Below are 27,407 nucleotides of genomic sequence, written 5' to 3' on the forward strand. Positions count from 1 at the left end.
CAGCGTACCTCAACAGACGACTCAGGTTCCACACCCCCACCCGCCAGCTCCGCCGACCTCGCCCTCACCACAGTCCCCCACATCCGAAGAGCGACCTCCGGCAGCAGATCGTTCTCCCACCTCGCCGCCAAGACCTGGAACACCCTTCCCATCCACCTACGGCAGTCCCAAGACCTGCTGACCTTCAGAAGACTCCTCAAGCCCTGGCTCTTCGGGCGATAGCAGCATTCCCCAACCCATTCCTCACGGGTAAGTAGCGCGCTTTACAAATGATTTGATTGATTGAAGTACAATTTGCACTGTTGATATTTCCAAAGTCTACTTTTGACGTTTAATAGTGTAATTGCTTTGGGAACACCTTTGTCCCTTGGACTTTTTCCTTCACTGAGCGTATTGGTTGGCTTAAAATAGTCCGATGACTCTGTGCCATCTGTGAGTGCATGAGGCTTGCCTCCAAACTATTATATCGAAGCACTAGCACTAGTGTATGGAGTCGAGAAGCATCCTGGTGAATGTTATGTGTTTACACAAGATCCATCCGTGGTCCTCCGTGACCATAAAGCAAGGGACAGACAGATGCCTGGTGCTAGGCTTTGTGCGAGGTTGTTCTGTGGTCACTCAGACACCAGTGCCCAGGTCGCCACCCACATTTGGGCAAGTGCTGGAGCTTGCTGTGGCTGGTAGCAAGCCCTGGATCTGCAGTGACATGTGGGTCTCCAGGAATGAACTAAGTGGTAATGGTGGCATGTATGTGTGTGCAATGATGAGACGCCCTGGGTGCTAAGTGAATGAAGACTAGGAATTGGGGGCCTCAGCTGAAGCTATGATACTGGATTATTGTCAAGAGCAAGTCAGTGGGTCACAAGATTGTTACAGCTGCGTTGGCACATTTACGGCATATCAGCCAGACATAAAACTTTATTCTGCTCACATAGGCCATAAAAGTACAAGTTACAAGCATATTAGACTCAAATTCATTTAATAAAACACATAGTGATTTTTTTGAGACAGATGTTTGTCTCGCGCAGTAAAATTTGTGTGAACGGCACCACGCACACTGCAAGAGGGTGTTGCTTCTTTCTGCCGCTTGAGTAGAAGTTCTCCTAGAGCGGCCGCTTCCTCAACGCGAACGGAAGGTTTCGCAACATGAGCGCTAGTGCCCGTCCCGAGCACCCGCTTTGAGAAATCTGGCTGGGAGATGGTCTATTGCTGGATTTTCCTTGCTCACGCTCGCCAATTTAACATTGGTGAGCACGAGCAAGGAAAAGTTTTTCAGAACTCCGAGTGGTCTGCGGAGTGCGGAAAACTCCACAAAATCCACGAACGGAGCAGAGTTCACCTCCCAGGCCTAATGTTTATGTATCTGTATATAAGTGTTGAGATTTTTTTTTTTTGATATCACTTCAATTTAAAATTTTATTAAGCACATATAGGTGAGAATAATGCTTCTTTTTCTATTACTGAATTTGCACAGCAACCAATCAACAGTAAACTTAAAAACGACATTTCCCATGATGTCAGTAACCACAGTCCTATATATAAAACCGAGAGAGACCCCTTGAATTGCTCAAGGCAATGGAGTACTCTTCACAAGTAGAAAATAACAATCCCTTGTTTGGACCAACAATTGAATTATCCTATGTCAAAATATCTGGAAGTTCATTTAAACACTTACACTTTAGAGTCTTTTTACATTTATTGCATAAAAAACGTACATTAAGTCAAATTAAAAACATATCACATTGTAGTCCCTCAATTGGACTCTTAGATACAAAATAACCAACAAGATAAAAAAAAGGGGGATAAATTGTCACACAAATTATAACACACCGTTATGAACCAGCATAACAGAGAAGACAACATAAAAGACAATACACTTTGTCATGGGTTACACATCAAATTGGACCATCAATTTCATAACACGGCTTGTGATACATCCAACAGACTTATTTCTACAAATCTATATCGATCCTCTAGATTGTGCTCTCAACTGCGTCGACGCGTTTCGATGGACTGTCTTTGTATTACCATCTTTTTCAAGACAACTAATAGAAGTTTTCTCAATTGCGATGTCTGATTTTTCAGTCCTTAGTGTATAGTTCAAACTCTCTCAGCCTCGCATGGTTCTTATATTGTCCGTCACAAATTCCTCTACCGTCTGTTTTAGACAATATTTGAAATCTCTGCATGCCTTTCCAATCTTATTGTTATATTCATGCGACCCCCGTATGGACGTAATTCACTCAGTTTCCAAGTTTCAGAGGGATAAAGAGGTCCGTAATAATCCTCCTTATTCTTCACGCCGCCTTTTAGCGTGTAGCGTGGACGTGGAAGTGCTTCTACGACACCACAGTCCACCAATCACTGCCCATCATGCTCCTCAAGTATCGCCATCACCATCTTACTGCCTCGTCTTTGAGTATGCTCAGTTTCAAACAGTTTAACCACAATATCCAGGTAATAGATGGGATTGCCTTCTTTGGCTAACCTGGAACACTGCATTAGTTGTATAAAACGTCACTCAGATGAACAGCGTTGCATTCCAGAGAATCCGAATCCACCTGAAGTGGGACTGATCACTCTTCCTTCTGTTCTCCAGATAGAAAAGAAAAACATTTGGTAAACTCTGTCTCCCGAAGACAAAGCAAGGGAGCGAAATATGACTATGCGTCAACAGCAAGTGTGCAAACATAATCAAGAGGGCAAAATAGACAACATAATATTCAACATAATAGAATAAATGTACCTTATCAAGTGGGATAATCCTCGCCTCCATGTCCTAAATAGAATTTAAGATTCTTGACGCAATACTTAAAAGGTTTTTCATTCGATGTCGGTACCAGAGGCTGAGATTATGGTTGTTCAAAGCTGTCCCACTATTTCAGAAGCCACATCAACAAAATGCTCATGATAAAAGGTACAAAAAGTAGACTCCGCAGACAAATCTGCCGCTTTTGTGATCTCTTCCAGTCGTGAACTTAAAGAAGTCGTAGCTTCTGGTACCTGAGGAGCTCCAAACACAGAAACATCTATTCCAACCTGGCCAACCTGGTGGAAGAGACCTGACAAAAGGGTTTCTGAAATGCAATCAGTAGCTGCCCTGCAGAATCTTGTCTATTTGTTCTGGTAATATCTTCATATATTACTTGTGACAACCAACCACACACAACTTCTAGTTGTTAGGAAATGCAGGATAATTAATAGTTCTGATACTAGTCTTATTAAGTTCAGAAACGTGAAAAATCACTCAACTTGTAATATCCAATTTCTGAACATTCTACACCTTCTTACATGAGATGAGACATAACAACATGATCAACTCAGCCAATAATTGTTTGCCTGAAAGATCAGAGTTGTCAGACTAATGTTCCAGAAACTTTAAAACCACATTCACATCCCACATAAATTAATATCGTGGTCAAGAGGGATTCGAAAATCTAATTGCCCGTAACAGTTTACTGACCAGAGGGGAGAGGATGTAGCCTTGCGGTTAGAGCTGTCGACCTCGAAGCTGGGGAACCGTGTTCGAGTTTTGGCAACGATGCTCAACATCCTGGGATTCTGGGCAAATCACGTTATCTTCCCGTGCCTTACAAAAATGAATGTGTCCGTCTGTAAGGAAACTTGTGCTCATGGAAAGCGCTCTGATACCCGATGTCTCGGGTCTAGTTCGCGCTATATAAAAGTATTTTAAAAAAAATAATAATTGCCCCCACCGGATGACCCTCCAGGGGACAATATCTGGCAAAAATGACCGACTGACCATTGCTAATGGCCTGATAAGCGAGACGACAAGTCGCCAGTTCAGGTAGGAAATTTACCACCATGGTTATAGGTGCTTCCACTGGACACACCAAGTTAACTGTCTAGACTAGGCTGAAGGATGGCCATGTTTGCTGGATGAAGACAGAAGACTGTTCAGAATGTCCTGCCACTTGCAATCTCGTCCTGAAATTCCCCAAGCCACAAGCCACAGATGAATGGACTGATCCAGTGGATGGAGAAGAGCTAATGGGTCCAAGAGTAACATCGGACAAAGTGGAAGAACAACTACGAGTCGCAGGACAGCTGTAGAAGGAATGGGAAAGATACCAGAGTCTTCCAAGCAGTTGTCACCAGAATCAACTCTGCCTCCTCACCTGGGAGAATACCATCGGAATCCTCATCAATGGAAGGAAAGCATAACATTCCTTCCAATGTTGAAGGAATGCATCGGTCGCTAGGGCGTCTGGATCCAGCCTCCATCTGAAAATTATTTCAGTTGTTGATTCAATCTTGATGCACACATGTCCATGAGACATGGACCTCAGTGGTAATGGAGCTCCTGGAAAATTCTGGCATCCAACATCCAGTCGGTGCAGTCTGCTAGATGTCTGGAATGCCAATCACCCACTGTGTCCTGGTGGCACGGCCAGATGTTCCGCTATCACTTAAATGCTGTGCTGAAGGCAGAAGTGCCATAACACCTTGGCTATCTCTACAAACGTTCACAATTTCGTGCCACCCAATTTGTTGATATAATAGAAAGCTGAAACGTCGTCCATCCTCAATAAAATGTAGCAACTCACTTTGTTGGGTGCAACTTCTTGAGCGTTGCAAGAGGGTTCCACATCGGGCTCCTCTTCCCCAGCGTCTGACATCAGACTCTATCTTGACCTTCGGAAGGCATCCAAAGACCTCCCTGCCATACCACGCTTCCATGTGCCTGCACAACTATGTCAATTCCGTCCTAAATTCGATCAATAATGGGACACGATTGGTGTATGTCTGGCCACAAGAGGCAGGGATATTGTCTGCCTGCTCAGTGCAAACTGAAGTTCCTTCTTAGTTTTTAGTTTGTGGGTGTGAAGGGGTAATTGGGCCATCACTGAATCCACATAAAAGCCCCAAACCTCTATGGATTGTACTGCGGACAGAATCAATTTCTTTGAGCTTATGACAAACACTAGGTACTGAAACAAGCGAATTGCCCAAGACCGATGTTGCATTACCGCCATCGGGTATGGAGTCTGTATGATAATGTCATCTAGGTTTTTTGTTAAACACCAATGATCCCAAAATGAAGAAGTTTGAATTCAAATCACTCGTTTCCCCATTGATACTGAAGAAAACGATGGTGTGGGATGAAGATTGGAATAATCAGATATGCATCTTTTAAATCCAGTCCGACCATCAAATTACCGGCCTGAAGGCGATCTCACAACAAGTGTATCCCTTCCATTTTGAAATGCCTGTAGACTATGAAATAATCGAACTCCCAAAAGTTCACCCTTCTTTTTCAGCAAGTAATACAAAACCCTCTGGAGTGTGGGCGAGATTGAGATATCTTTTCCCAAAAGATGCTGAATTTCTGCATCTATAAAATTCTGCTCCGCTTGGTAGAAACCGAGAGGGTGAGTCCTGCTAGCTTGAAGTGGGATGCTGTAAAGCTCCAACTTGAAGTATGCCTCACTCTGCCTCCCCCCCAATGTTATTTCACAAGGAATGATCTATACCCCGAAAAATAAGCATGGAGGGAGGTCTCGCTTTGGGTGGTCCCCCCTTGATTGAAGTATTGTTGTCCTTTTCAGTAGTAAGGGCATGAGGGGCTGAGTACCCCAGTACTTGTCAGCTACTCTCTGTAGACGTGTTGATCTTGTTGATGCAAACTCGGGGCCTCCTTTACAAGAGGCCTGCCCAGCCGGAGCGTCACTTTTTTTAAAGCTCGGGTGGTGCAGGCCTCTGGATCAAATCTATAAGGCGAAGCAAAAGGCTTCCTAGATAAGGAGTAAGGCTTTGGCTTACTCTGTACCAAGGAGGCATTCCATGGGTGTTGATGTTCCCACGAAACACCATTTATTTTGACACTGCCCAAGATTTAGACACTCGGGTAAACCGGGGGCAGCGCCAAAACCTTACACCTCCCCAAAGCAGGCATAATGAGGAGAAATGTTTTCATTTCTCCTCTTTTATTCCTCTTTCTATTTGTGCCACATTCTTCAGCAGACATGGAATGAGGAAAATGCCTCTCGTGATTGTTTTCATGCAGGAAAGTGCCCCTTCCTGCACAAAATCAATCCTGCCAACAACACAGGCCCCATGGTGCAAGTGTGCCAGCTGTAAAATGTGCGCCTGAAAGGCCAGTAATGCACTGTATCTTGTACGGTGCATTCCTGCCCTTTCGATTGGCGTAGAGCAGTGCAACAAAAAAGACTTGCAATGCTGCTGTATGCCAATTCTTGGTAAATAAGACCCTCAGTGTCCCTCGATCAGTGTATGAGGTGGTATTAAACGCGTCTTGTGGGTCTAATTATCACAGCTCGACCATGGGCTTATCGCTCGTGCAAAGTGGAGTGCGCCCTCTGGGGCGTGCGCATCAAAGCAGGCAGTAGACGACTGCGCTTCTCCGATCAGAGAGGGTGCAGTCTGACCCAAATCTACTGCTCCACAGATGAAAACACTGTGGCAATTACCCACCGATCGCATCGCTCGGCAGACAAGTGTAGCAGCTTCTCTTTCAATTACATTAACAACCAAATAAAAGGCTCAATCAAGAAGCAAATACACCGTACATGAGCTTATATAAGAAGATATGACCACAACCAGATATATGTATGATAACTGGAGGAAACTGGCTCTTTATATAGTATACTAAGAAGAGGTGTACTGGGCATGGAGGGCAGGGGTTCCCTCATGAGTTGACGGGGTTTGCTTTAGCAATCTCAAGGTGCTCTTCTAGGGAGTTGTGTGGTCGAGCAGCCTTACGCTCATCGGAGAGGAGTATTAGACATCTGCGATACACACACACAGTCAATAAATGGTACACACAACTCAATAAGGAAAGCCACACCAATTTATAAAAATAACACGTACCTTGATATATATTTAGGCACCAGAATCAATACGATCAGGTAACAGTGCAATTTTCATAAGCGTCAATGCTATCCTATGGAGGAAAAACAAATGCTGCATACAAGCTCTTTACAGCAACTCACCTGATCGCTCTCTTGGACGTAAGGTGAGTATGAGGCAAGGTCCAAGGCAGCACCAACAGGTCACCCCCAGGGGCACTAGGGCGGCCGGGTGCAGTGGTGTAAGGTGCCCAATGTTAATCAATGGGGATCGGTCTGGTTGAAAGAAAAGCTTCAGGTTTGGACTGGGAGGCCAGTCAGGCTGAATCAGCAGGTGGACTCAGCTCTTATGATGCTCAGGGACACCTTTGGTCCTCTTCGTCAACGGTGCCTTCCGTTTTGGGTTTTTGGTGTCCGGAGTCCTCTCAGTCCTGTTTGGGTGCCTGCAGGATGCAGGGAAGCAGCTCTGCTGCTCCTTGGGCGATCCTGGTTTGTGGGTGAAGTGCTGGCAGTTCTCCCAGGCTTCTGGAGACACAGCAGCTGCAGGACACGTTGTCTGTGTCGCAGTTGTCAAAGAGAGCAATCAGGTTGGCACCAAGGCAATTAGTGTCTTCTGTTCCTTCTTGCAAATCTGCACAACCCTCTTCTTCTTTCAGGTCATCAGGATCTGATTTCATGGTGGCAGTGGCTCCCCTAAATACTAGATTTAGGGGTTTTAGGGGAGTGATGGGTAGTAGCCAAAGAATCCTGAGTGAAGTGGGCATAACTCTGTCCCAGAGTTCCTAATTCTGTCATCACAAAGATGACTTTGAGATTTCACATTCACTCAGGTAGCCCATCTTAGGGGTGGAACTGTCGTGAAGGTGAACACACCTTTCTGACTACAAATTGTCCCACCTTATCCAGGCGCCAAACAGACCCTGGCCAAAGGGGGATCAGCATCCTCTCTTGTGAGCGAAGCCAGGTTCCCAAAGGCGGGGGGCTCTTTGAAGCTCCCTGCCTTGGAATGCTAATTCACAGGTCATCCTGTGGGAGGGGTTGTTTCTGACCTCCTGAGAGAAAGCCCCTCACTCTTGGGTGCCAGATCCTTGTCTGTGGTGGCAGGCTGGCTAGGGAGGTACCATTTACTAAGGACTTACAGAGGGTGATAAAGGTATTGCCATTTTTGGAAACAATTGAACAGTTTTGGGAAAGGGATCTGGCAATGGAAACCTGGTTAGCAGGAACCCAATGCACTTCCAGTCAAAATCGCATCAAATACTAGATAAAGTAGGGGTGACCATGTCAAAAAGAGGCACTTTCCTTCAATAACTTCTGCACCTAAATACTTCCGCATTTATTTTGGCTGCTGAGCAGCAAAAAAAGAGGCAGTCAAGATGGTGCTGACCATATTTGAGGAGAATTAAGGGAAGTGATTGGTAGGCTGTGGTTACTGATATACAGTGTATAAATCGTGATTTTGAGATTACTGCTTTATGATTGGCAGCTGTGAAAATTCAGTTAAAAAAAAAAGAAGCATAATTGAGCCTCCGGGCCTCACATAGAATATTGCTCTCAGGTTCCAAATTATCATTTTAGAACATTTCAAACACTAACACTAACTATCTAAACCCAGTGGCGGTGCGTCCATTGGGGGCGTTGCCCCCCCCACCCGCAGCTCCCTCGGCGTCTCTGAACTTAAACTTAAGTTCAGAGACGCCGAGGGAGAACTGACAATCATGTCAGTCAGTATGACGTCGGACCGCCCACCCCCTTCAGAGTCTGAAGGGGGTGGGCGGTCTGGCATCATGTTGACTGACAGGCATTGTCTGGGGCAACGGGCAGCAGCACACAAGTGCGCATGAGTGGGGACGGAAGGCGAATTTTTGCACCGTGCCCAGTCATGCGCACTAGTGTTTCCACAGGCTGGCGCATGCCCATTAGGAGGGCAAGGGTTGAGCCAAGGCTCAAACCTCGGTCTCCTAATGGGCAGTTGGGCGGAGTGTAAGCCTGCTCTAAGCCAATCCTAGAGCTGCTCCAGCGCCAGGATTGGCTGAGAGGGGTCTTGCCAGCAGTGATGGGCTATTTCCAGTGTAGGCGCCAGAATCCGGATTCCAGAACGGACCCGAGGCGGCGCGGACCTGCTCAGGTAGGATTGATTTTAATAAAATAATTTTATTAATTTATGTTATTTAAAAACCCCCACCCAACACCCCCCTCCCCCCAACGAGACGCGACTGCTCCTAAAGGACTTTCCCCTCACTTAAAGTGGATGCCTTGTTAAACGTAATGACGAAACAGATCGTGAGGGGAAACACTGCACAATACTGTACTTGTATTACTGAGGTGGCTTTCTCTTCACCATGCTGTCTGAACTAGCAGCATTATGGCTAGTAGAACACAGAATTATTTTCTCCCTGGTGAACCAGCTCATAAGAAATTCTCAGCAGAAGACTTATGATGGGATTTCAGCGCGCGCTCTCTGGAGCGAGCATCATGTTTTACCCATCAGGGTAATCCCGTTGGCACACAAATGTGACTTCCTTCCGGCCACCGCTCCCTCCCCTGCGCTATCGCCTACCCATCTACTCGAACCCTTGGAAAACTGGGTCGAAGTCATTCGCACGAGGCTGAGGAGTGGAAAGTAACTGTATTCGTCTTATTCTTCACCCCATCTGCCCACCTTTTTTTTTTTATTTCCAACTACGCTTTTTAGGGTCTTGGGGCAATGGTACTGAAATACGGAATTTCTTTGAGACAGGCAGCTGTTTACCTGGCACCTCCTCTCGTAATTACAAAAATGCACGCACAAATGCAGCAAGCGACCGTAAAAGCTCTCTGCTGCAGTGGTTTAAAATGCACGCTTTATGGCTAATCAGACCCTTAAGACGGGTAGACATTTCACAATGCAAACTATGCATAAGAACGCCTTTCAGCCCTACATTGAAACGAAATTCTCATGGTCTGTTGTGGGGGTGGGGAATTTTTTTATTGGGGATGTTGAGTACTGACAAAAATTATAATTTTAACAAAAGCGTAAATCTGGGTTCAGCTAATACAGACAAAACTGAAGTGAAGCAATCTGTTTCTGTGAAAATTGTGTTGTTTTGCCTTCATTTCATTTTTCACGAATTGGTTTGGTTTCAAGAACAACTCGTTTTTCCACAGATCAATTCATGTGTGACATAATTTGATCAATGCGTGTAAGCTTGTTTTCTTATTTGATGCATTTTCAGGGAAACTTTTATGTGCAAATTAGTAGTAAGCATTTTGCCTTACGGTACGGAGACATAGCCGCCTTGATTTATAACATTGGTATTTATTTTATAAAATGTAAACAATGCACCGATTCATCTATCTCACATCATTTGAGCCTTTGGCTAGTAGGCGACTGCCGGACTCTGCACCTCGTGCACGTACCCACTCAGTTATCCTATAGGGCATTTCTTGTGGTATGGAGGTTAATCGCAGTCATCAGCAGTAGGTGCAATCACCCAGAGGGTTATCTTAATTGGGCTGAGATCTCCGTCCTGCGGGTTTTGTGTATTTCTATGCAGTAAGTACAGCACAGATGTCTTTATGGGGTGCAGGCCGGACTGAGTGGGGGCCCGTTTTGTAGCAGTTACAGTAATTTTGAAGGCATGAACTGCAGAGTTCCCTCTACATCCAGTAGTTTCAATATAACTCTAATGATTAATGTTCTTCCTGGAGAGAGATCACAGTTTTGTCTCGTGGCAGTTTTGACTCATTTAAGGTAGCACAGAGGGTTCATATGCCTGCTGGAAAGAACATGGATGTACTATGCAGATTACAGAACAGAATTTTATGTGCATAGCTTAGTGGGTTACTGCTTTTGTCACAGAAGCCCTTCTGTTACTGTGCAGTTCATAAATTACAATTGTATCTCACAGTGACCTTTGAACTGCCATCAAAGAGCTGCATGCATGCTACATGGTACAGGTTAGAAAGTTATGTTTTTTTCTAAGTCTTTCATGATCTTAATGTTGCTAAAAAAGGGTTTGTTTGGATAGAAATAAATTCTTATTAGCTCAGCTAACACTAACCACTGTGTTACGTCTGAATCCTGAGTTTGTGTTTCTTCGTATCACCAAGACCTCTTAAAATGCCTAACAGTATGGATGACTAGAATCCTACACCTAGTGGTCCCTTTGGCTCATGTAATATTTTCTATACACTGATTTACACACATATGATTCATTGTTCTCTCAAAGTCTGTTATGCAGTTCTGTGGATACTGAATAAGTAGCTACCTATATCATTATCATGTGAAATCTCTTTATTGATGTCATAACTACATTTTCACAATTGCTTTTTTAACCTTCTCACTTTCTCAAATTGGTTTCAAAATTCACCATTTGCCCACTCTTGTTTAAAAATGTTCTTGTGGGTAGAAGGCCCCGGAACCACCCTTAAGGCGGTCAGGCTCGCTAGCTATGCTCACTCACCACAGGGCACTCAGAACTTTTACGCCCCACTACTTTCAAATGTCACCAGCCACCACTGTCTAACACTAACTCTTACACTAACTATCTAACGCTAACTTACACTAACTATCTAACATTACCTCTTGCACTAACGATCTAATCCTAACTCTCTAACCTTAACTCTTACACTAACTGCGCTCCATACACAGACACGCCATAGAGATCTGGCACCTGCTCAACACACTCTCGCCAGACGTCACCTTCTTCACAGAAACATTGACCAATGCCTCCTCTGCCCCTGACATCGCCACCGCCATCCCCGACGTATGCAAGGTCCAGAGAAAGGATCTCCCACACCACCCAGAAGGAGGACTTGCCATCGCGCACAAGAGCTCCCCCTGACTCTCCATCTCCAGCATGAGCGCCCCTCTCCAACACTGAGCACCTCCACTTCCAGATCCAGACCAGCCCCAGAGCTATGCTGCACGGAACCCTCGTCTACAGACCGCCCGGGCTTTGTGCCCCTATCCGCTACCACCATTTCCAACCTCGTCGCACCCCACGCCATCGCCTAGACGGACTACATACTCATCGGAAACCTGAACTTCCACCTCGACAACTGCAGCGACCCCCAATTCCACCACCCTCCTTGACAACCTCGGACTGAAACAGCTCGTCACCAACCCCACCCACAGAGCCGGACACATCCTCGACCCCATCTTTGCATGAGGGACAAACATCCACTTCAGCCCTGCTACACAGCCCCTCTGGGCAGACCACCACTGTGTACACTTCACCTTCAACACCACCACCGCACCCAAACCCGCCCAGCGCACACCATGAAGAAACTGGAGTAAGATCACAGAGGAACACCTCAGCACCACCCTCCTCCACGCCCTCCCCTCCGCCACAACCGACGTCAACCCCGCAGCCAAAGAACTACATCGCTGGATCTCCAGCTGCTTAGACAAGCTCGCAACCCTCCACCACCCTATCAGACAACGCCCCCTGAAGGCCGCCTGGTTCACCATAACCTCCAAGAAGCCAGGCGCTCCTGCAGACGCCTCGGGAAACTCTGGGGGAACAGGAAAACCAAACATCAGAACACCTACAGGAATGCCATGACTGAATACCACCAGCGCATAAGAGCCACCAAGCGGACCTTCATCAAGAACAACATCCACACCAACGCCAGTAACGCAAACGAACTCTTCAACGCCATACAGCAATTCACCAAACCCTCCAGTGAAGCCACAGACGTCGCACCATCCCAGGACCTCTGCCACAAGCTCAGCTCCTACTTCCACCTTAAAATCAAGGCCCTCTACGACAACTTCAGCGAACAGACTCCAGACACCACCCCCCTCCCCACCACCAACAACCAGCCCACCATCACCACCTGGAAACTTGCCACTACCGAAGACACTGCCATGACCATGAAGAACACCCACTCAGGAGCCCCCACAGACCCCTACCCACCGCATATCTACCACAGAGCTGCTGCCACCATAGCACCCGAGCTAGGCCGGACCATTAACGCCTCCTTTTAATCTGGCATCATCCCCAACATCTGGAAGCGGGCAGAGGACAAGCCTCTCCTCAAGAAACCCTCGGCCGATGCGACGGACCTAAAGAACTACTGGCCCATCTCTCTCCTCCCTTCGCAGCTAAAATCACTGAGAGATTCACCAATGCCCAGCTGACCACCTTCATCGAAGAGAGCGCCATCCTCGACTCATCCCAGTCCGGATTTTGCAGCAACCACAGCACAAGACCACCCTCCTCACCGCCACCGACGACATCCGCATGCTACTCGACCAAGGCCACACTGCGCCCCTCATCCTTCTAGACTTCTCCGCAGCCTTCGACACGTCTCTCACCGCACTCTCGCGACCAGACTCCACGAAGCCGGCATACAAGGACCGCTCTCGACTGGATCCGCTCCTCTCAGGCAGAACCCAAAGGATCAGACTCCCACCCTTCCTCTCCGAACCCACAGAGGTCAAATGCAGAGTACCCCCAAGGATCCTTGCTCAGCCCTACGCTCTTCAGCATCTACATGGCCCCCCTTGCCACCATCGTCAGACAGTATGGTCTCAGCATAGTATCCTACGCTGACGACACCCAGCTCATCTTCTCCCTCACGAAGAACCCCTAAGACACCAGACTCTGCTTCCAGGAAGGAATGAAGGATGTCACAGCCTGGATGAACAGCTTCCTGAAGCTCAACTCGGAGAAGACAGATGTCCTCGTCCTTGGACCCTCCTCCACCGCCTGGGACAACACCTGGTGGGCTCCCACCCTCGGAAACCCACCCACTCCATCAGACCATGCCCGTAACCTCTGCATCATCCTAGACTCCTCCCTCTCCATGACCCGCCAGATCAACGCCGTCACCTCCACCTGCTTCAACTCCCTCCGCATACTCCGCAAGACCTTCAAGTGGATCCTCTCCAAATGCAGAAAGACCGTCACCCATGCACTTGTAACCAGCTGACTGAACTACGGCAATGCCCTCTACACTGGAATAAACAGAACCCTGCTTCACAAGCTCTAAACCATCCAAAACACCGCAGCCAGACTCGTCCTCAGAACCCCTCGACACGAGCACATGAACTCGACTCAAGAAGAGAGAACCTTCAAACTACTCATCCACGCTTACAAATCCCTCCACAAAATCGGACCAAATACCTTAACGAGTCACCTTCCACATACCCAAAAGAAACCTCCGCTCCCCCGTAAAAACCTGGAACGAGCTCCCAGTCAACATCAGACGATCCCCTACTCTGCACACATTCGACTGATCCGGAGCTGCACCCTCCTCCCAGCGCCTTGAGACCCTCGTGGGTGAGTAGCGCACTTTACAAAACCCTGATTGATTGATTGATTAATGCTAACTTACACTAATTATCTAACCCGATCTCTTACACTAACTATTTAACCCTAACTCTTACACTAACTATCTAAAGCTAACACTTAGACTAACTATCCAACGCAAACTCTTACACTAACTATCTAACCCTTACTCTTACACTAACTATCTAACCCTAACTCTTACACTATCTAACACAAACTTACACTATCTAACACTTACAGTAGCTATCTAACGCAAACTCTTCCACTAACTATCTAACCCTAACTCTTACACTAACTAATCCTAACTCTTGCACTAACTATCTAACGCTAACATTTACACTATCTAACCCTAACTCTTCCACTATCTAACGCTAACTCTTCCACTAACTAACCCTATCTCTTAAACCATCTAACACTAACTTACACTAACTATCTAACCCTAACTCTTACACTACCTAACGCTAAATCGTACACTATCTATCTAACGCTAACTTTTACACTAACTATCTAATGCTAACTCTTTTGGAATGTTGATATGGGATTCAATCCAGTTACTTCTTAATTCCATTGGAATACCTCAATACAGTATTACCTTGCCGAACTAATCATGAACAGAACATAGGGCAGGGTGCAGTGTGTTTAAATAGTTGGAGATGTACTTTAAAGTATTATTTTTCCTGGTAGTAAAAATCCCACAAATTCGTTTTTCACCACTGTGAGGCCTACCTCTCCCTAAGGATAACATTGGATTACCTTTTTACCTTTAATAAGAGAAAAGGTTTGTTTGGGAGCGGGTAGTAATGTCATGTTTGGTGTGTGAAGAATTGTAATTTAAAACCCTCTGTAGGGGTAAAGTCAGATTATAAGACACAATTCTAGAAATGCCACTTTTAAAAAGTTGTTATGCAACAACAACTGGTTCTTAAGAGAAGAGAACAATTTATTTTAAGCTAGAGGATGCTGGTCCTGATTAACTAGGACGTGCCAATGAATGGCGTGACACACAAATTATTTGTAAACACAGCAAATGAAATTAATAAGCACCACAGACTTAGAAAAAAACTATTCTCTCAATAAATCTGACCTCATGCTATTTCTTCCTAAATGGTTCCTTTTTAGGACCCTTACAGAACTTGGCTACACTTGATCCTTTCTCCACCTCTTCACTAAGTGGAGGGGTACTTCCCAGTTCATACTTTGATGACAACATCAAGCAACACGATGTTCGTACTTTGACCGGGCTGTATTCATTTTTTCTAGTCCTGAGGAGGACCTGTTGTGATGTGGTTGAAATGTCAATGATACAAATAGGTGTTCCATACCAATACCTTACAAATGTACTGCCAAGAATTTAGGATGTGTTTGAACAGATTAGGGAGTTCTAAACGGACACCGCCTTAAGTGATTTTTGTTTCTTGTATATTGTCAATAGTTTGTTATGTGGTATTACTTTTTATGTGACCACATTTTTCGTATGGTACTGATTTATGTTTATTATTATTATTTCTGTTGAAAAACAGTCCTGTGTCTGTGATGTGTAGCACTTTGCATTTCTGCATTATATGAATGTTATTACGTGGAGAGAATTTCTTTTTTCTGTATCTGTGGCGCTTATTAATTTAGGTTTTGAAATCCTGCATATGCCATGCCATTCATTGGCATATCCTAGTTAATCAGGACTCAAATGCTCTAGCTTACAGAACCAGTTGCTGTTGTATAGCACTATTCTCTAAGGTTAAGCAGGATACTGGGTTTACTCATTAGAAAGTTGCCATTTTGTCTATTCTGGGTCACTAGACTAGGTGTTGTTGGCAGTTGGCCTTTATGTATTCCTCTCAGACAGCGACACAATCGAGGGCCAGGGTGTTGGCAGGTTGGGCCATCTAAGGCAGGATGGAGAGGCGGAGCTGTGAACAGCCCTAATTACACTTCAAAGACACTGCCTCAGCTCAAAACCAAAGAACTTTGCACTAGCCTAGGTTGCCTGCAGACAGACTGGGGATAGGGCAAGGAGGCAATAACTTCCAGGCACCTTCCAGTGGGAAAGACTCCAGACGTTTCTCCCACTTCTAAGTGGATACCAGGTATAAAAAGGGACCCTCAAACCCACTCTTTAGTACACTCCTGGACCTGTGGATACTACAGACGAAGGACTGCTTGAGGCCTCCTCTGCTGTCTGAGAAGACCTGCATCCTTCATCCCAGGCTACCTGAGTGACTCTAAGGGCTAGTTAGTTGGCTGCCTGTTCTGAGCCACAGGAACACAACCAGCTCCAGTGGTCCCCCTGCAACTGCCCATCTGTCCTGTTGCACTGAACCTGCCTGTACCCTGCTGGCCTCTGTTTGAGTGAGTTCCTTATCCCAAGAGGTGCCTCCCAGGTCCTGGCCCCTTGGCGTTGCATCGGTTGAGGTCTTCCTGGTAGAAAATGAGAAATACTGAAGTTTTGGGCTCTTTGAGACCAAGATCTTACTAACCACCAACGTGAAGCTCCGGTGAGCCAGACTCTTCACGCTACAGCGACCGCCATTGACGACCGGCTACAAAGAAGATCTTTTCTTTATAATGAATTCGGATTACTATAGAGATTCGCCCTACCAAGAGTCCTATATTCATCCCGGATGTATTTTAACCAAGGAATGTCATGGTCATGGTCCAAGCCATACTATCCCTTAGGATCTCTCGATTAAGGGCGGTACCCTTGTTCAACCAGACTTTGAGGCAATGAGAAAGGGGGGCGAAACGACAACATGTCAATTTATTGCGTCTGGATTTACCTCTCATCCTAGAGGGGTCCTTATCTGGGCTGACAATAAGGCAGGTGTGACGATAAAAAATGTACACATTGACCCAAGCGGTAGATTTGTGGGGGCCCGTTGTTATAAGGAAGACTTAGCAGTCCTGTTGGTTGGACTCTACGGTCCTAACTATGATGACCCGCAGTTTTACCACACACTCTGCACCTACCTGCACCAGGAAGATTGCCTGCCTCAGATTTGGGGGGGGGGAGGGGGCTCCTTTAATTGCCTCCTTGAACCTAGATCAAGAGACCCGACCAGCAGCGGCTGCAAAAACCATCACAGATATAATGGACTGTTTGGGAATGGTGGATATATGGAGACATTGCTTAAATACGGGTGGCGGGTATATGCACTATTCCACCGTACATGACATACCCACTAGGATAGATTATTGGTTAATCTTTAAGAGCCTAGGGTTACCCAACGTGAACCTCTCCCCCGTACATATTCGGATCACTCGCCAGTGATATTGACCATGGAGCTCTGACAATCCCAGACCTCTGCCTTTACTTGGTGATTCCCACCATACTCTCTCCGAGACTCCGCCTTTAAAGTAGAATTGAGCCAGCTAATGAGTACGTTTTTCTCATCATCATAAATACTTTATTACGGTTCTTTTATAAACCATAAAAGTACATATAGAAAATAAAATACATGTCACACATATAAACACATTTCAAGTAAAGTGCCAGTTTGTTAAGTAGTTATACATTTTTCCCACAAGATACAACATTACTAGAAATAAAGACATAAGATAGTGCAAAATACGCAATGAGTCATTACTGGTCCATACCAATTCTCAGTCTAACAGTTAATTTTAAAAATTCCTTCATTTGGAGGATACAATCACTATGCAAGAGTTGTAGATACATTAGTGCCGGTCTGATTTGAATAAAACCAAGTTTTTTTAAAAGGGTCACCAGATAGCGCTTGCGGGGGAACTCATAAAACTTACATAAAAATATAAAATGCAGCATATCCTGCGGAGACTTTCCGTTGCAGCCGCAGGGTGCTGCCGAATTATTAAACATATCTGTTTTTGGTCTAATCAGCAGGTGATGAAAAACGTTTAGCCTAAACCTTGTCAACAAAAATTTTCCATGGGTGGTCAATGAGCCAGTCAGGTATGGTTCTAGTGTATCACAAGTTTTCAGCATGGCAAATTTCCTCACGCTATGTTTCTGGAGCTCCACCCCTTCCCTCCGGGACCTCCTATCCATAAGGAAGGCCCGTTTAATGAGCTCCAGGTCCCCTTGTACAATTTTGCTCGGATGTTCAAACAGTTCTAGTCGACCAAGCCTAGAAAAATTTGATTTCAAAAATTTTGGCAGCAAAGTTAAAAATTGAGGCATTAACCCTTACAAATTCTCCGTTCTTTTTTGCAAGATGAGGGGCCAATTAAATTTAGTGTCAAAGAGAACCCCAAGATAGGAGAAAGTTTTTGTTAACGGCATTATAGCTTCATCAATTTTATATGTGAAAGTCCTCCTTGGTTGCTGTCCTACTTGCATGACAAATGATTTAGAATTATTAACTAAAAGATCTCTATCTGTCATGAATAACTTAAAAGCGTCTAGGAGAGATTGAAGGCCCTTCTCCGTTCTCGAAATTAAAACTGCATCATCTGCATACAGTAGAATAGGAATTCCCCGCCTTCCAACTCTAGGATAGTCAGCCTGAACATTCTGTAATACGCTATCTAGCTCGTTAATATAAAAATTAAAAAGAAAAGGTGCCAAGATACATCCCTGGCGTACACCTTTTCTGATTTTAAAATTATTTGATACCGACCATTCTTGGGAATATCTCACATTGGCTCTGGTATTGTTGTGTAAGTCAGCCAAAAAATCAACCACACCACCATCCACCCCCTTCTCCCTCATGGACTGCCACAGCTTTCCCCTGTTTACACAGTCAAAAGCTGAGGACAGATCCATGAAGGCGAGGTGGATGGTGCCCTTCTGTACTACAGTATACTTACTTAGTATTAAAAGGAGGTTAAGACACTGAGTTATTGTGGAACGACCTCTACAGAAACCATTCTGAGAGATGGACATAATATTATTCCCCTCTGTCCAATCAGAAGGTCGCTGCAATAAGATATTACCTACAATTTTGACCATAGAATCTATTAATGAGATGGGTCTGTTGCAATGTGGACTGCCTTTGTCCCCCTTCTTAAAAACCGGGACAATTGTAGAAACACCCCATGATTGAGGACACCCTTCTTTCACGGCAGCATTGAACACACATTCTAGTATGGGTGCCCAGAAATTGGGCTCAGACTTATACAGGTCCGGAGGGATCCCGTCAGGTCCTGGTGCCTTACCGGCTGTTAGCCCCATAATCCCCTTGATAACTTCACCTCGATTGAAGGTAATTATTTCACCCCCAACAGAAGTGACAGAACTAGGAGGCTCAACTTCCAAGCTACAGTACAATTTCTCAAAATGTGCCTCCCAGGCTTCCTTAGAAATATTACATTCCAGGCCATCACCCGGCTCCTGGGCCAAAAAAGGTTTCCTCATCACTGGCCAGAATCTAGAGCTACACTGCAGAGTAGAAGGGTCAAGTAACTCATTCCAGGTGTGTTGAGAGTGTCTGTCTGACTGCCACCCAACCAGGAGGACTCTCCCGAACTACTGGACCACCGGAGGGGGTGGGGGGGTTCAGCCACTGCCCCCACTGCATAGGAGCGAGAGTGAGAGGGGACAGCATACACACTGCTCACCCTATACCACATCCTTGGCTGGAAGTAACAGGATGAGTGGCCCTTTAGTCTAGGCCACAAAGATGCACTTGCACTCCCCTCTAGCCCATTTCCCGAGGCTAAGACCCTGAGCCACCGTGTCAGAACCTTGGCGGGGCTGCATAGAGAGACAGGCGCAGGCACACACCACTCTAACTTTGATGAATCTGTTGACATGGGCTGGGGGACACTACATGTCCCAGCATTCACATGGCTCGCAGCTACGGAGGCATGGGAAGTCAGCTGAGCGGGCAGCCCGAATTTTGGCCTCGGATCACAGGCTTTCCCTAGCGCTCTGGTCCTCGGAGAGCGTGCGATCTTGGGAGCTTCCAAGGTCCTGCTCGCTCTATTTGTTTCCTCTGGAATCAGCGTGGATTTATGCGCTTCCCGAGATTCCGGGACATTTTTGGTTTCTATTTACTCCGTTGTTTTTCTCTGCACAAAGCCACCGTGCCAGCAGCCAGGAGGGGCTGGGGTTTTTACAGTCCTACTTCAGGAATCACCCCAAAGGAACATTGGACGCCTGGCTGCAGATAAGTGATTGGGGCTTTTCTGTTCATGAGAAAACTGTGACGATTGGTATCCACATTGGGGGTCTGTAGGTGGCTGGCGCCCTGGAACATTGTTGGATTTGTGTTTTTTTGACATTTCTTATTTCTCCTTCTGCATTGTTTCATTTACTTCAGGCCCCAGGGTCTGCTACCACGCGGAACAGAATGATTTGTTGTTTCTTCTTGGCTGCAGTGGATGCTGGTGGATGTGAGTGGGGAGATAATTTCAGTAATGTTAGAGTGCATTACTCAGGGAAGAGGTGTATGTGTTTACGCTTTCTTTTCTCTCTCTCTCTCTCCTCTCTTGCATACAGGGTGCGTCTCAACTGTATAGTGTCTAGAAGCCTTGAGGGATGACTCATCCATGCAGCGCCATTTGTTATTTTATCCCATTCCCTTTTCCCCGATGCACTGCTCACAGGGTGGTTGTTCTTATTCTTGCTCCCTGTGTTGAGTGTGAGGGGAATTAGCAGCTTCCATCATCACTGGGCGTTCTTATCGGATTGGTGCCCACACCACCACGGTAACCCAACAGAACGACAGGCCCACGTTGTTTACCAGTCTGGGTGATGGAACGAAATGAGACGATGGCTTCGGTCCTTGAGACCCTGACCACTCTTCAGATAGAGATACAGACTTTCCGAGTGGAAAATCAGGACCTACGCAGGGAGATGGGGTCCATGCGCAGGGAAGTAGCGGGGCTAACCAGACAGGGTAGAAAGTAAAGTACATGAAATACTGGACTTTACCTCCACCTGCCCCTACCGAAGAAGATCTTGCTGATCTTTTATCCTCTCAAAGAGTGCCTCTCTGGCCGAAGGCGGCAACGTCCCTGTCAACCTCTTCCAACAACCCCAAATACCGTTGGCTCCTCCGGAACGCTTCTTTGGGGACCCAAAGAAGTTTGGAGTGTTACTGAATCAATGTAGTCTCCACTTCCTGTGTAAACCAGCTATATTCCACAACAGCCTTCATGATATCCTACCTAGGGGGGTATGCGGCTAGCTGGTCCATCCCTATGATTGAAAAAGAAGCCCCTGTATTGTATGATTTTGCGGCCTTCTGCGAAGAGATGAGGACACTCTTTGTTCGGTGATTCCTCACGTTGGATCACCTTGAAGCGAGGAAAGCATAATCTCCTATCTTACATAACCACATTTAACCGGTTAGTCATTGAGGCGAACTGGCCGTCAGAGGAGAGGACTTTTCTTTTCTATCAGAGGTTGCAGAGTGAACTGAAAGACGTATTAGCCCAAGTCATTCATATGCCCCAATCCTGTGAAGAATTATTCACTCTCACAGTACAACTCAATCACCGTCTATTGGAACGGAAAGGTGACAAAGGGAGAGCAGAAGCAAGGTATTATCTACCTAGAACCAAGCCCGCGGCAGAGTTGTCATCTCGCCTAGCTGATGGTACCAAGCCCATGCAAATAAAAGGTATTCGCGGACCTCTTACCTTTGATGAGAAGGAGACAGAAACAGCGGTTATGCCTCTATTGTAGAAAGGGAGGCCATTTCCTTCGAGACTGCAGGGCTTGCACAAAAAAGCAGAGAAAGGAGCATGGGTGAAACCACAAGCAATTGTACAGCACGGTTGGAAGGAGTGGAAGACGTCGGAAAACTGAAGAGCCCGAGCAAGACCGGGATCCCTTGCTCGAGCATTATGGATCCAGCAATCTCCCCCCTTTTGGCCAATACAGTCCAGACATCGGTGGCCCATATCAACGTGGTGGCCTCGCTCTGGTTTGACTCGGACCTTCACCAGAGATTGCCTGCGTTATTTGATTCAGGAACCACAGGTAATTTCTTGGATCAGACTTACACCCAACAACTGGGTATTTCTTGTGTGAGGAAAAGCACCCCTGAACCAGTAAAAGCAGTGTTTGGAACAGCCTTGACGTCAGGCCCAGTGACAGATCACACACAGCCTCTTGTGATGCAATATGGGGATGACCATTATGAGAGCATCCAATTCAATTTATTCGATGCCCCTCATTTCCGCCTTATCTTGGGAATGCCAAGGTTAACCTTGCATGATCCATGGGTACAACGGTACTCCCGTTCAGTAACTATGAACTCTTCATTCTGCCAAACACATTGTGTGAGTAAAGAAAACTGCCTGCAGAAGGTCCAGGATACTCAGGCAAGTCAACTTGCCCTTGGAAGCAGTATACCTTTAGTGTGTTCCGTCATGTCAGTCCCATTGGAATATCTCCACTACCAATCCGTGTTTGACAAACAACAAGCAAGCCAGCTTCCTCCTCATAGGGAGGTCGATTGTAGGATCAACCTGCTTCCTGGAGCCTCGATCCCTTGTAGTTGGGTGTATGCCCTCACGGAGCCGGAAACACAACACCTGAAGGAGTACTTGGAAGAACATATTCAAACGGGATTTATTCGGCCCTCATCCTCTCCTGCTTCCTCCCCCCTCTTTTTCATCCTCGAGAAAGAGGGGGATCTTAGTACGTGCATCGACTACAGAGCTATCAACCAGGTCACGGTAAAAAACAAAACGCTACCAGCTACCCCTCATACCTGTCTTGTTGGACCATCTCAAAGGGGCACGGATATATACTAAGTTGACCTTCGAGAGGCACACCACTTGGTGCGAGTTAGAAAAGGAGATGAATGGAAGACCGCCTTCCGGACCAAATTTGGACTGTATGAATACCAAGTGATGCCCTTCGGGCTGTGTAATGCCCCTGGGGCCTTCCAGTACTTTATGGATGAAGAGTTACGGGGGTATCTCGGGGTCTTTTGTATCGTTTACATTGACGATATCCTGATCTACTCCAACAGCATAAGAGGACCATATGGACCACGTGAAGGCAGTGTTGGATCGCTTGCAGAAGAACTCTCTTTATGCCAAGTTGGAGAAGTGCTTGTTCCACACATCAGAGATAGAATTCTTGGGTTAAGTCATTAACGAGAAAGGGATTTGAACGGATGACAAAAAGGTAAAAGCCATCACTGAGTGGAAAACCCCTCTGACGGTGAAAGGGGTATAGAGTTTCCTGGGGTTTGCGAATTTCTATCCAAGGTTCATCAAGGACTTCTCACATTTAGTACAACCCATCACCAGGCTGTTAAAGAAGGGGGTGCGATTCCAGTGGGGAACAGAAGCGGAATCCATATTCTCGGAACTAAAGAGACGGTTCACACAGGCACCCATCTTGGAGCATCCGGATGTGCCAAAACCATTTATTTTGGAAACTGATGCCTCCCAGTCAGCTTTAGGAGGCGTCCTCTCACAACGGCACCCTGAATCTGGGCAAATACATCCTGGGGCGTACTACTCGAAAAAACGGACTCCCACCGAGTTCAATTACAGCATCACAGATAAAGAGCTACTGGCGATCAAACGAGCCTGTCAAGAGTTGAGAAATTACCTGCTAGGAGCCAAACACACTATCGAAATATACACAAATCACAGGAACTTGTTGCTCTGAAAACAGCGAAGGCTCTTACTCCCCGACAACTGAGATGGTCTCTCTTCTTCTCTGACTACAATTTTGTTATTAAATATCGACCTGGCCTGCAAAATGGGAAGGCTGACGCCCTTTCCAGAGTTCATCAGCCCTCTGAGAAAGAAGATGGAGAACCACCCATTATCCTCCAGCACGCTGAATTCCCCTGTTCGGAACAAGCAGATATCACCTCTGTCTCCTTCCTCAGTGATGTCCAGGCACAAGTGGAACTGATAGATCAGGATGCGTGGGTGTTGGTAAACCCTGACACCGATCTAAACAGGACAACCTGTTGTATCACTCTGATGCCCTTTTTCTTTCCACGGAAGCCTTACGCAAACAGGCCTTGTTATGGACACATGATTCCACCATAGGGGGTCATTTGGGTGCCCAAAAAACCATTGCACTCACTAAACATAATTTCTGGTGGCCAAATCTCCGACAAGAGGTCAAGCAATATGTGTTGAACTGTGCGGTATGCACCCAAGGGAAGCCCAGCCACAATAAACCAGCTGGATTGCTCGAACCCCTTCCAATCCCTCCAGCTCCTTTGCATACGGTGCCCATGGATTTTATCGTGGAAATGCCTTTTAGTGAAGGTTATACTGCTATCCTGGTAGTTGTTGACCCCCTGACCATAATGGGTCACTTCATACCATTGAAAAAAGTGCCTACATCCACGAAGTTGGCTGCTACCTTCCTGCAGCATGAGGTACGGCTTCATGGGATACCCGCTGTGCTGATTACTGACTGGGGTTCGCAATCAACTTTGCGGTTTTGGATGGTTTCATGTGAAGCCATGAAGTTAGATGCTCGCTCTCCACCCTCAAACTGATGGCAAAACAGAAAGTCTTAAGCAAACCTTAGAACAATATTTGCGATGTTTCACCCTCCAGCAAGATGATGAATGGAGCTCCTTATTGTGGATGGCGGAATTCGCCTACAACAATGCTGAACATTCCTCGTTGGGTTGTACCCCTTTCTTTTGCCTGAATAGCTATAATTCCAATGTACTACCTTTCGAATGGCGCATCTCCTCAAACCTTCCTTCGGTGCGTGAACATCATGCCCACATATGGGTGGTGCACCAGGATGCGAAGACCCACCTTGCCAAGGCATAAGCTGCTGATAAACGGTACGCGAACCGGAGGGGATCCCAGGAGCCCAAGTATTGTGTGGGGGAGAAGGTGTGGTTGGCAACTAAATAGCTCCGGCTTAAAGGGGTGAATAAGCTCAAGCCCAAATGTGTTGGGCGCTACTCGATTAGTGGAATCATTTACCCTGTGGCGATGCGCTTAGCTCTAAAGAGCTGGAGCAAACCCAGCTAGATGGTCAACGCGTCCAGCATGCCAGTGGGCCAATCCTCCAAACACAGCCATCTCCAAACATGCATCTCGATAAAAACATCATACTCCTCAAGCCTGAGTACATCTACAAAGGGAACCATGATGTTCTGAACGGAGGAAACGTCCTGGGGTTATTATCAGCCACAACAAAGCTAGCGGATTTAACTTCAACTGATCTACTCTCAATAGAGTTCATCTGCCCTGCAGCCCCTTCGGAGCTCGAAGATACAAAGGCTATCTGGAGAAAGGCAACAGTCGCTCAAAAAGTAATTGCTGAGCATCGCATCTTTAAAGACTGGGGAATAAACATTGCCCCTCACCAAAACCCAGGCTTTCCTTCTCCTCTGCTCAGTCCCAGCCAGGACACCACAGCAGCTAGCCTGACCAGGCATACCCAATCAGTACTCAGAGGGGCTCTGGGGCAGTCACCACAAAGGAGGCGGGCACCAATCATCCAACAACTATGCAGGTTCCAAACAGCATCTGGACCAGAAAGCACGCACCCCAACCTCAGGTGGATCTCAAGAACTATAAATGCCCTACCTGGTACCCAATGACAAGACATACAGGAGGGCGTAGCTATTACGGACAGCAAAACCACCCTCCGCCTTTGCTTGTGGAATGTTAATGGACTGGCGCGCAAAACATCTGATCCAGAGGTCCTGCATTACCTAAAACCTTTTGATATAATATCGCTGCAGGCAACATGGCAGACAGACCCGTTCCACCCGCAGGGGTTTATGTGCTTCGTGATGCCAAAGCAAAGGGAGGGAGATTTGGCCACCTATCAGGAGAACTGTCAATCAATGTATCCACAACTTGCACAGCTTCAGCAGAACTTGTGGATCTTGCCTCAAAGCCACCATCGCGGTCAAGATCACTCTTTCCCTTAATGGGAATCCAGGGCGAAGCAGTAACAGTTAAAGCGTACATATACCCAAAACGTAAAGCAAAAGACTCTGCACACTTAATAGACCAATTTCTAAAGTACATAAGCAAGTCAGATACACCAAACGTCATCCTCTCGGGGGATCTGAACTACCAGCTCCTAGGTACGCCGCTGGAGGATAAAATGCGGAGCCAAACATTACACTGGAACATACCAGCACAAAGTGGGAACTCCCACAGGAAAAGAAACAGCAAAAGTAGACACCTACTGGATGATCTAGAGCACCTTAACCTCAGGGCACTTAATGGAAGACTCCCTGAGGATTCTCTCCCAGGGGCCGCCTTCAACTCTTCCTCAACTTGCTCAACAATGAATTACACTTTCGCCAGCCTCTCGATGTTCAATAGCATCTCTGCATTCCGCTTAGGAGGAAAGGGATACAGCCACCACCGACCACAAGAAATGCACCTATTAGCAACTGCAACCTCATTTCACAGCTCGGAAGAGACCCAGACTCCATTTACATGATCAACTTTAAGAGAATCACATTTCCGGGAGTAAGCATGGACAACCTGTCAGAATCAGCAACGGACTCGCTACAAACAGAAAGCATGGACACCCTGTCGGCATCAGCAATGGACTGGTTACAAACAGAAAGCATGGACACCCTGCCGGCATCAGCAATGGACTTGCTACAAACAGAATGCATGGACACCCTGCCGGCATCAGCAATGGACTCGCTACAATCAGAAAGCATGGACAACCTGCCGGCATCAGCAATGGACTTGTTACAAACAGAAAGCATGGACACCCTGCCGGCATCAGCAATGGACTTGCTACAAACAGAATGCATGGACACCGTGCCGGCATCAGCAATGGACTCGCTACAAACAGAATGCATGGACACCCTGCCGGCATCAGCAATGGACTTGCTACAAACAGAAAGCATGGACACCCTGCCGGCATCAGCAATGGACTTGCTACAAACAGAATGCATGGACACCGTGCCGGCATCAGCAATGGACTTGCTACAAACAGAAAGCATGGACACCCTGCCGGCATCAGCAATGGACTTGCTACAAACAGAAAGCATGGACACCCTGCCGGCATCAGCAAAGGACTTGCAACAAACAGAAAGCATGGACACCCTGTCGGCATCAGCAATGGACTTGCTATTAACAGAAAGCATGGACACCATGCAGGCATCTACAAACTCGTAAAGGATCAACAAGCAGTCACATAGTCAGATGGGAAAGTTTGACTGCCAGGCTGCCAGATCTACACGCCACATCACCGAAAACAAACTTCCATCGGGACCACAGCAAGGGAAGTAGGATCACAAATGGCCAACTGGAACAATTAGAGCAAATCAAAAGAACCCTAAATAGCACTCTAGGATCTGTGCGATACAACCCGGGGAGAACAACACTCCACACACTTCTCCAACAACAAAGTACCTCACTCAAAAACCTGAAGTAGGAAATCAACAGAGCG

The 27,407-nt window shown here is 46.5% G+C and overlaps 1 protein-coding gene across 1 annotated transcript in view; it reads right to left on the reverse strand.

Annotated features, from left to right (window-relative positions):
- LOC146839296 (uncharacterized) overlaps nt 1-27,407 on the reverse strand; it is a 400,042-nt gene that overhangs the window by 286,933 nt on the left and 85,702 nt on the right. The window contains 1 exon segment of the mRNA XM_085650764.1: nt 26,438-27,085. Within this exon segment, the coding sequence (XP_085506890.1) occupies nt 26,438-27,085 (648 nt within the window).

This window comes from Triturus cristatus, chromosome 4_1 (assembly GCF_964204655.1).
Source record: "Triturus cristatus chromosome 4_1, aTriCri1.1, whole genome shotgun sequence".
NCBI classification, from domain to species: Eukaryota; Metazoa; Chordata; class Amphibia; order Caudata; family Salamandridae; genus Triturus; species Triturus cristatus.